The following is an 11,445-nucleotide window of genomic DNA, read 5'->3' as shown; positions in this document are numbered from 1 at the left end:
TCCCAACACATATCATAACAATGCTATCTATATATGTAGTACCTATATGTAGTACAGGAAATTGATTGTACAAGAAATAAATTGTATATATGTAGAACCTCAATAACCTTGCTATCTATATATATAGTACTTCCCCTAGTTATCCAAAAGTTTGTCCGGCTCTAAATTGTAGATACAATAACAAAGCAAAACAATGAAAAAGAAATCTACCATACCTCCTTATCATTTTGATATTTTGCAATACTCAATGGATTCTGCGAACACTGCACAAGACACAAAATAATCTTGAAAATTAGTATGTTGTGCGACTCTCGCCATAAATTAAAAGCAACTCTGGCTATCACAAGCCATCATTCCTATTTACCCACCCATCTTATTTTCCCACACCCACCGACTTTTAAAAAGAAAAGGAAAAAAAAAAAAGAGTAACTCCCACCCACTTCACCAGTTCACCACGCTCTAGGGCAAGGGACATGTCTCGCCTTCCAATAGGAGTGCTTGGGTGCCTCTTTAAGCAACCCATGGTGAGGACACACCCCAAAATGGAAAGCCACTTGGACTAGCCTTTTTGAAAGTGAGATTTATGAAGACAGCTACTTTTTTATTTTTTTTATTTTGTGTTTCGTCAACATCATCCTTGAATGTAACTTTACAGAATGATAAATTTGCTTAAATGTACATTTTGAAAACCGGTGTTTTAGAAAAGAAAGGAGAGGCATTCTAAATTAATTCCAAGTAGTCTGGCAACACATACATCCATTATGGCAGCTTGAACTCTTGGATTTTGAAATGCCCTAGCAACGTCAGGATTGTCCATTATTTTTGAAATAACTTCCTCAGGTGTAAGCCCAATCTGATCTGCATAACATAAGCAAACATGAATTAACAAAATACAGACAGCATAACTTGTTCTATTCTATCCTGTCAAAAAAAAAAACCTTGTTCTATTCTATAGATGTCATATCTGAATTAAATCATATATACCCTTGAAATTCCCAAATTCTTATTCATTTCAAGCTCTCACACACTAACCTTAACCTCAGTATAAAAATAAAAATCAAGAACCAATCTTATGACTTTAAATCAGCTGTATCAAATCTTAGAATTCCTTGAGTGAGATGATGAAATCTGAACAGTCAAATGATAGCTCTTAATAATAGGGCAACCTTTGGCAAATTTGATACTCGATGTTCAAGTGTTTAAAGTTTGTAATATAACTAATAGCATTGCAATGAAGACATACTTATACGTTACAGAGTAGCCCATTTTATTTTCATAATTATGCTCAAAAGTGAAAGTTGTTTGCATGTTGTGTCACCAACAACATTTGAAGACCTCAACCTTCCGTTCAACATCTCAACCTTCCAAATGAAACCAGATTCTTGACTCACCCAATGTGGCTGTACTTATATTTTGTTGGCTGGGTAAGTGGATTTGATGGACTTTTCCATTCATGTTACTTTTTAGTTTGTTGGCCAGCTTCATGACCAACACCCACATCAAAATGGGAAACACATACATATTCAATGTTTGATCTTCCTTTTAGTCATCAAATATTAATGGAAAAAAATGGAGAAACACACACATCAAGTCAATGTTTGACCTTGCTTTTAGTTGCAAGATCAAATATTGATGAAATTACTCAATTAGCCAATTTTGAACTAAAGTTTATACTGAAATGACCAAATCAACAATGTAATTAGAGCACACCGATCTGGCAAGATGGAACTGATCCAACTTGCAGATTTGCGCCAATATCAAATTTAATCAGTAAATGAAGAAGTATCCAGAAGATTAAGATAAGAGTTTTGGAAAGAATGACATTCGTGAGAGCCATTAAGATATAATCCCTACTAAATTGAAAACCCAACACAAACGAACCTACGTTTTACTTCAAACTTACCAAACTGCTGCTTGACCTCTGGACTGCTAAGATCAAAATTTTTCAAAGAATCCATCATTCGATTGTCCCATTCACTGCTTCCAGCCATATTACGTCTGAGAGACATGTCAAACACAAAAATTAAATTTACATCTTGCCAAGGGAAAACAATGACCAAAAAAAAACACTAAAAATCATGCTGCTGCAGCATTGCAACAAATTAACAGCATCCTACCCATCCGCAAATAATAACTAAACAAAAAATAAATAAATAAATAAAGATGCAGGTAGAATGCAATACAAATCAAACCAAACGTTCATCATCCTAAACTTTAAACGCCATAAATTTTAAAAGTATCAATTCTGCAGTCTGCAGGCATGGCAAAGTTGAAGGGCAATATACACAATAATAACATTGTGCCTATTCAAATACAAGATTTAAAGACTTAGATGAACAGAAAAGATCAAAGTACCAGTAAATTAATATAAATCCATATAAGTTATCATATCAGAAATAGACACTGAAAGGTATAATGAATAGATGCATGGCCCAATAACAATCATGTTCAGAATAAACAATCGAACAGATATATTGAAAAATATTGCAATAAAAGAAGCAAGATCCCTAACTAAAACAAGCTGCTTTATTTATTTTCAAGGTGAAGAAATGATGTGTCCTGTCAACCATGGTCAAGGTTTTGTTACAGAAAGTGTGCTAACGTGCTGACTCTAACATGTTCAGAATGAACAACTGAACCGATATATTGAACACTTTGGCAACAAAAGGAGCAAGATCCCTAAAACAAGCTGCTTTATTTATTTTCAAGGTGCAGGGATGATTTGTCCTGTCAACCATGGTCAAGGTTTTGTTACAGAAAGTGTGCTAATGTGCTGACTCTTAGAATTTTGTGCTTGCATGGCATTTTATATTATAGTGATGTCAAAGACTCAAAGGTGAGGCATATAGCACTGACAATTCATATCATTCCCACCCTTTACTATTTCCACACAGTTGAAAGATCAAAGACTTTAAAATTTCTCTCATTGAATTCAATTCAGAACCATCTAGCTTTTAGCAGATAATTCTTTTACCTTTTTTTATTGATGGGTAGTCTTCCCCCACCTTGAAAACATAGGGATTAGGTTGAGAATTATAATTGAGGACAAAGTCATAATTTGGGTCAAACTCATAAGCTGAAAAAATACCAAGTGAGAACAGAAATTGGGATATGTATATAAAGCAAAAGCAATGGGACTTACAACATGTCTTCTAGCTGTTGGCGATATTGTGGATTTTGTAGCATCCCTATCAAAACAGCATCTAATTAGTTTAATGAATCAAATGCTATGAGTTAAACATATAACAGTAAACAAACCACCCCTCCCCACTTCCCAGCAAGTGGCTAAAACAAAACAAAACAAAAACAAAAAAACAAAAAATATTTTAAAGAAGAAAAAGTTCTAGGTACAGATTAATGAATGGGGTTAAATTCTTAGATAAAGCTGCATAAATGGACTTACATTTGAAAGTAGTGGGATTCCTCATCTCCTCAGGTAAATAGCTGCATAGATATGAACACAATTAACCTTCTTTCCAATGGATGCATGAATCTTTTATTTACACACACAAATAAACAACCACAAATTGCACAGGATGTTGATACTACACAAACAGTATATACAAGACCAAGCTGCATGCAAATTACATATACTGGGAAATTTTATGCAATCTCTAATTACTTTTATTGTCTTATAATCAACAACTTACCAAAATATAAATTCTATCTTAATGTGTCAACTGTAAATCATAATAATGATGTAGCTAATTTTTCATCTTGAACCATAACAGCATGTTTAGGCAAAATCATTCATTTCAATAAGATAGCACAAAGAGATGACAAAAGGTAAATAATAGAAGATATATTACGGGTAAACCATCTTCTGTACAGTCGGATCTTCCAACATTTTCTCCAATGCTTCCACTGATAGAACAGAATTTTCTTTTCCTATCCATTAAGAAATGAAACCACAATTAAACTGCCTGGTATATATTCTAAAGATGCAAAATTTAGAAAAACAGAGAGGTATTTATGATCCACAGCAATTTAACCATAGCCACATTTGACACGTTGAAAGCAACAGACTATGATACACCAAGTGACTAGCAACTCAAATCATACTGAATAAACTTACACAGTTATGCAATGAGGACTTGTTGTATCTATTTACAAAATAGTTGAATAATCTAAGAACTGAAAAAACATGAATTAATACATATCATGTTAATTCACAAACTATATTGAATGATATCTCATTTTTCCACCCAACATGAAATCCCTGCCTCAAAATTGTAAATGCAACCCAAGTAATAAAAGGGCTCCATGTGGACGATTAATAAATATGCCCAAAATTATACCTTTCTGATGTTTAATGTCTTAATTTGCAAAGTTTCACATTGTCAAGTTGTTGCGAGTTCATCACATCCTAATTATATATTGCCTCCAAATATATTGATGCATTAGATATGAATTCTCAGGCTAGAATATTATTTCCATACGAGTTAGGAGTATAAGACCTTGTATGTAGGCTCCTTAATCTAAGTTACCAACCTTTTACAAGTTGCAGCTGATAGTAACTATTAACTATTTTCTCTTCATTATCTATCCTGTTGTCTTAGAGTATATATTTGCCTGTATCTTGAAGCCTGGCCTAGTCTTTAATATCAGGCCAGGCAGGCTCTGCTCAAAGCAAATATGAATACAATCAATTATCTTTCTGAGAGATGCATGAGTCTTTTATTTATACACACAAATAAATAAGGAAGCACAGAACCCTGTCCTATCATGGCCTAATTGCCTGGACTAGGGGCAGAGTATATATATCTAGGAAGCTCAGAACCACTACCCCAAGCAGAGCAGGCTGAAGTTAAACATCAGCAGGTCAGCAGTTTTAGATAAATGGTCTTTGTCACAACATGTTACCAGAAGCTTGACTTTTAGATCTAGAAGCAAAGCTCGCAAAATTTCAAGGAACTGCCAAAGTTACTTACCAGTATTTTGAGACCCCATGGGAGCATCTGTCCCCTGCTTAAAAGCAGCTCCATTCTGAGAACCCTTTATAACATTTGCCAACTATTAAAATCGGGATATTATTTGAAAACTGCAACATCATCTTGAGAAATATAACTAGGAGATACTTACTTCCACATTATTCTTGGCTTCCTTAGATGAACCTATTTCAGTATCTCGTAAGCTACTTTCAAAAGGACTCTGCTGCACAGTTTCTTCTGGAGTAACATCTACAAAAGCTGTAAGCAGAAGAAGCAATTCTCTCAGTTCTTTTGAAAGTAATAATTTCAATTCCAAACAAGGTAGCTTGTGAACAGTTGATTGCAATATTGATGGCCATCATTTGTAATGAAAATATCCAATCCAATAATGCAGTAAAAGATTAAGAAATTGGCAATATTCTGAAAGATTCACTGTAAGAAAATTAATATCATAAGCCATCACGCTTACATGCAGCCAAGGCAGAAGCACCGACATACACGTGTACGCAGAAACACAAACACGAATGCAAACAAGCAGGAAAATAAGCTTGGTAAGGCTCGCAACTTCACAAAACTCATAAAACTTATGTTTCAATGCAAAGCCCACGATATCATTCTCACAAAGATTTTAAATCAAACATCACATCACGAATACTTAAATAGCAATCCCTGATGTCTGTCAACCATACTTTTTTACATTAAATCCCCCACAAAGAGCAGGCTACCTCAAAATCAGCTCAGGACTTCTCTCTTTAAAACTATATGAGGTCCATGTATGGGCTACTAGTTGACTGATCATGATCAAAAGGCATGCAGTCAAAACATAAAGATAGTAAAACTTTTTCTAATAAATTCATGATAATGACAACAGAATTGTGAGAGGACATCAAAAGGTAGTACCTCTTTATCAGAAAGCAGTTTGGAAAACTGAATAACATTGTTTTCAATTTCAAAATTATTCTCGACACTTTTGCATGAGAAAAGAAATTAGGAAAAAATGTAAATATATAATTTAAGAGAACTTCCTTTGAAAATGTTTCTTAAAATAGACTAAGACAACAAGTCCACTGAAACCAATGACAATGCAGAAGTATTACCCAACAGTGAACAAAATATGTAAAAACAACTAAAAGACAAAGTAAGGAGTCAGTCGATCATTGATCTCCATTTTCACATCATTTTGGTCATATTGGTTTTCTCATATAAAAAAAAAAAAAAGGAAATTTATTGCTTCTTGCAAAATCCTCATCAGTTAGAAGAGAACAAAAGCTTCAAAGTTCTATAGAAGAGAATTCACTCTTTTATGGCTGTTTGGGAAAGTTAAAAGCAATTACCATCTTATAATAAGATTCAATCGTACTAACCATTAACCCAATATAGTAACATATGAAAAGAGAATTTCATATGATGGATTAGGAGCCCAAGAAAAAGTGAATTCTTTTATAATAGTTTTCATGTTTAAATAATAAGTAATAGAACACACATTAAAGGGCATAAGAACCATTTATCAGACTTGAAACCTTCCATGGCAGAGACAATGATATTTAGCTATAATAGAAACAATCTAAGATTGAGAAACTGAGCTATACAAAATTATGTATGCAACATAAAGTAGAGACTGGTTAGAATGATAATTCATACCATAACTTTTCTGTTCTTTCTTTGGTTTTTCTTCGTCTTTGACATCAGTAGCAGGTGTGGAAGGAGTGGCTGACGAGGCTGATGAGGCTGGTGGTGATTCATCTACTCTGGTTGCAGATACATCTGTGAAAGAAGGTTGAGCGGATGCTGAAAATGGTGAGGCAGACGGCGATCCTGGAGCTGCTGGAAATGGAAAAGGTGATCCCGGAGAAAATGCAGCATTACTGAACTGGTCATTTTGTGAATTCATCTGGCCCATCACAGTCTTAAAAGCTTGTTGCATTGCATAATTCTGAAAATTAATTCACGATTGTTCAGGGAAGAAACATAATAAAAATGAAAATAGACCAGTATTGTTTGGATTTAGAAGTTAAATGAAATGGACCAGTCTTGTTTGGATCGCAGGTGACCTAATTTGCAAATTGGGCCATAGCATTTCTATATCTGTTTTACCATGTCAATTTTTTGTAAAATCATCAGTACTCTTTGAACGGACAAGCCACTAAGATTTACACTCTTTGAGTGTTTCAAGATCTAGGAAATGAATACTTGAAGAGAAATACATGAAGAACTAACCTGCTCCGCCTATCTAAAAGCCATTTAGATGCCCCTAACTAGCATAATAAAATCAGTAGAAGTCCCTCATCTAGTGAATGCTTTCCCAAGTAATAAGCATATTCTAACAGGCAAGTGACATAATTAAACTGGGAGAAATATGTCCCAAGTAAAACAAAGTCCTTTCTAATCACCAAAGCACAAATCAAATAGGAGGCCAAATAGATAGTGTGTGTGTGTGTGTGAGTTCGATTAACACTGAAATTAGTGAAAATTTTGTCTTACTGTCTATATCTAGAACTTTGAAGGCAAATGTCATCACTCAAAACATAGGCTACATGTAATTGGGAGTGATCGGTGATATGGTTCAATTGCTTCATGTTAAGAGTTGAAGTTGTACAATTATCAAAAAGGACAAGACAAGGGCCTTCAGTCTTATCACAATTGTTAAACATGTTAAAGGCAACTCTAATAGTGACTTTTCCCAACACCAAAAGCTTAAAAGTTCAAATAATGCAATAGTAGATCCATAATTTGTAGGAGGGAAACACGCACCTTTAACCTTCCAGCAGCCTGTTATTACAAATCAACTTGTCAAAAATACAGTACAGATGAGTTGGTCTAATGAATGTATAACTTATCAAACAGAAAACATGCAAATAATTGTTGTCCTCACCCATGAAAATACTGCAGAAAACGCAACACCAACGCCAATCCAAAATAGAGGTGATCCTCTAAACAAACGAACAAACAGGTGAAAAGATTATTAGGTTATGACTGTTTGGGCACAAGGGGAAAACACAAAATATCTGAGAAAATTAAGAAGAAATGATTACGTATTGGAGGGTGGGGGAGGTACTGAGAATTGTGGGTTGACACCAACAGAAGATGTTTCTTGACTGTTCGAGGAAGAAATGCTTGCAAAACGTTCCACTTGTAACTTTGTTGCAACTGTATTAAAAACATACAACAAAAGAACCATGTCAGTAAATATGTACAAAAAAGTACTTCTAAAATTATAGGTTAAAGAATGATTATCCTCATGAACCAGTATTACAGATGGATTAAAAATTCCAAAAATTTCTAATACCTAAAATAGTAAATCTTGTTATTAAGTATTAACTACATCAAGAATACATATCAGTAAGCCAAGATCATCTCTTGTTAAGATCAAGCAGCCAGGTTCAGCATCAAAGAATGAATGTGCAAGAGGGTCATCTTTATTCCTTCAAAAGTAGGGGGAATAAAAAAGGACCTGACGCTTAAAGAAAATCTTTCTACTTCGTAACCTTCTTCTCAGATCCGGAACTCAAAGGACACTTCATAACATAGGATTTTGGATTGGTTGCTTGCTACTGGGAGGGTCAAAATCTGTGGTCATGTTCAAAAGAGGCGGCCTTTGTTTGCTTTTCACCTCATTGGTGTATTCTATATTTCTTTGTAAAGCTGGGGAGAAGTGTAGATGAATTCTTTATCTACTTCCTGTATTCTTACCAACTGTCGCAGGAAGCTGGTTAGGGAAATTGACTCTGGCGTGTTCTGTCTTTCCAGGCTTTAAAAAAGGAAAGAAAGCCAAAACCATGTGGGGCTGCCTATTGATAGCAGCTTAATGGGTTACATTGACGGAGCACAATCGACTAATATTCTATGTGATGGGAATGCAAGAGTTTTGGGATTGGGTGCTATTTCAGCCTGCTCCATGGGCATTGGTTACTACTGTTTTTCAGTCTATTCCCATTCTTTGTTAGTCTCTGAGATTTTGTAGTTGTTTCTGTTAGCATTTGGATTCCTTATCCACCTTCTTTAAATAGTTCTTTTGTTCTAACAAAATCTCTGGCTTCTTCTCATGAAAAGCAAAAAAAAAAAAAAAAAAAAAAAGCCAAAAACTAAACTAAAGCTAAAAGTTTCCGGCGGAGCCACCAATACTATTATCTTATAGCTAATCTTGATGAGCTTTTTCTTCCCAGTTCACTAGCAATTCAAAACTATAAAAAGAAGACACCCAAGTTCTTATTTTGCTTATTCGAAAGTGATTGATTTGCTATGGAATTGACTTCTCCCAAGGTTGTATTTGGGCATTTGAAACCTAAAGAACAATTCACTTCACACACACTAGTGACTATTGGAACCCAATGCAACGCATAGTGAAGTAGCAATTATCTATCCGATAGCAAAAACTAAGTATGCAGAAGCCAAAAGTACCTGGTTGATTCGCGGCAGGGAGTCGAACACTGACTCTGGAATTTTGGGAATTGAGAGAGGCTCTGAGACTGGCGGAGCATCGGAAAAGAGTGAAGCGATGAAACGAGGGAACGATTCTGGGTGGGTTTAACTGGAGTGGAGGAGAGCGAGGGAGTGAGTGAGGAAGAGAGAGTGACATCATGACCACCACCGCTTCAGCAAAGGAGCTCTGTAATTGTATCGGCTAGTGTTAAACCTACAGTCGTAGGGTTTCCGAACAAGAAGAACCTAAACCCAAATCTCCTCTCTGTTTTAGAAAAGTTCCTAAAACTTAGGATATCATACAATTTACTCAAAGGATAAAGTGGTAAACATATGTGACTAGATAGCTATTTTAGAGCAAATATATCCTTTTTTTTTTTTTTTTTTTTTTAAAGGGTTTTTGTCCATTTACCCCATTTTTAGGGATTTTTTTCCCACTAACCCCATTGAGTTTTTTTAATTCCCTCTTACCCAATACACTCTAAGGGAGTCTTCCCTAATACCCCACTAAGATTTTTTTTTTGTTTTTAATTTTTTTTTAATACCATTTTACCCCTAACCCCTTATTTACTTAGAGAGAGAAAATAGAAGAGAGAGAAACCATAGGAGACTTCGCCGGAGCCCGTCACCGGTCGCCGGAATCCGGTGGCCGGCCGCCGGATTCCGGCCAACTTTCGCCGGAATCCGGTCACCGGCCGCCGGATTCCGGCCAACTTTCGCCGGATTCCGGTCACCGGAATTTGTTGAAAATCTCACCGGAAAGGTTTTTTTTGCCCCCAATAGACCTCTATTGCCTCCTATTGCCCCCCAATAGACGTCTATTGCCCCGATAGTCTATTGCCCCCTAATAGACGTCTATTGCCCCCCAATAGATGACTATCAGCCATGTATTGCCCCCCAATAGACGACTATCAGCCATGTATTGCCCCCCAATAGAACTTTCGGTAGCCGAAATAGGAACTAATCTTCCTAAAATTTGACAGATAAAACTTTGATTAAAGAAAAAAACGAAGAAATTATATCAATTTTAAAACGTCTATTGCCTCCCAATAGACGTCTATTGCCCCCCAATAGACGTTTCGATTACCGAAATGAGAACTAATTTTTCTAAAATTACACAAATATAACTTTGATTAAAGAAAAAAAAAAAGATTACATTAATTCAAAACGTCTATTGCCCCCCAATAGACGTCTATTGCCCCCTAATAGACCCTTAACACACTCCTAAGAGCACAGAAAATAACCTGTGAAAAGAGGTCATTCCAAAGTGAACGCCATATGGAAACTTCAAGAGTTTTCTCTCAAAAAAAAAAAAAAGGAAACTTCAACAGTCCTCACTGTTGGGGGCAATAGACAAAAAAAAAAAAAAAACACTAACCATGTATATCCAAAAAAAAAGAAAAACACTAACCATAGGCACAAAATCTCCATCAATACAGAAAAACTAATGAACAGAAAGCTCTAGTTAAGGACCACATGGAAAACAACGCTTGGGAGCAGTTGAGCACACTCAATATTCTCAATTTCTCATCACTCCTCTGCCGTCCTCAGTCCTCACTCGTAGTCGCTCCAAAGACCAAAACCCAAAAGCGTCATGGATCAAATCCAAACCAGCCTAAATATGACGCCGCCACAGTTAAATTCCAGTAGCCCAAAAAAAAAAAAATCTCAAACCGAGACAATCGAGAAACTCAGATGACGTGCCGGCGTACAATTCTCCGGCAAATCGATCCAGGTGAAATCCGGAATAACTCCTCCACGGTGAAATCGAGGCGCCGCTGGAGCGAATCAAGAGCCAGGTGCAGCTGTGGTGTAGAGGACTAACTCCTCCTCCGTCTTCGATTCGTTTGCAGCGTCGCCGTTCAGAATCTGGTTGAACTGAGAGGCATTCAGATCGACCGGCTCGGAATTGAAGAAAGCTCCGAAACTCCGGCTCTCGTCCTCCGGGTCCGGAGCCTCCATGGCGCGGCAGTTGGAGAACTCGCGTGCCGGCGTCTTGCTGGGGAGGGACGGAGAGAGAGAGAGAGAGATCTGCTGGAGTGATGAGAGAGATCGATATGCCGGAGGAAATGAGAGAGATAGAGTGGCATGATTT

At 36.3% G+C, this 11,445-nt stretch overlaps 1 protein-coding gene across 1 annotated transcript; it reads right to left on the bottom strand.

Annotated features, from left to right (window-relative positions):
• Positions 1-112: 112 nt before the first annotated feature.
• On the bottom strand, positions 113-9,645 carry LOC133718149 (protein TIC 40, chloroplastic). The gene is made up of 13 exons (XM_062144966.1): positions 9,330-9,645; positions 7,964-8,078; positions 7,804-7,861; positions 7,683-7,700; positions 6,573-6,864; positions 5,083-5,189; positions 4,932-4,995; positions 3,810-3,888; positions 3,404-3,444; positions 3,143-3,188; positions 1,904-1,998; positions 755-858; positions 113-263 (listed from the first exon to the last, which is right to left on the bottom strand). The coding sequence occupies exons 1-13, from the start codon at positions 9,508-9,510 to the stop codon at positions 207-209; spliced, it is 1,257 nt and encodes a 418-aa protein (XP_062000950.1). The 5' UTR covers positions 9,511-9,645; the 3' UTR covers positions 113-206.
• Positions 9,646-11,445: the final 1,800 nt, after the last annotated feature.

Source organism: Rosa rugosa, chromosome 6, assembly GCF_958449725.1.
Source record: "Rosa rugosa chromosome 6, drRosRugo1.1, whole genome shotgun sequence".
Lineage (NCBI taxonomy): Eukaryota > Viridiplantae > Streptophyta > Magnoliopsida > Rosales > Rosaceae > Rosa > Rosa rugosa.
The sequence above is the reverse complement of the archived record's forward strand: the minus strand, read 5'-3'. Positions and strand labels throughout refer to the sequence as shown.

Bases quoted from the DNA above. Each gene is read 5' to 3' on its own strand.
- LOC133718149 (XM_062144966.1), bottom strand. From the start codon at position 9,510: ATGATGTCACTCTCTCTTCCTCACTCACTCCCTCGCTCTCCTCCACTC. The intron at 8,079-9,329 runs GTACTTTTGGCT...TTTTTAATACAG, and splicing joins CCCTGCCGCGAATCAACCAG to TTGCAACAAAGTTACAAGTG. The intron at 3,445-3,809 runs GTAATATATCTT...ATATCTATGCAG, and splicing joins GTACAGAAGATGGTTTACCC to CTATTTACCTGAGGAGATGA.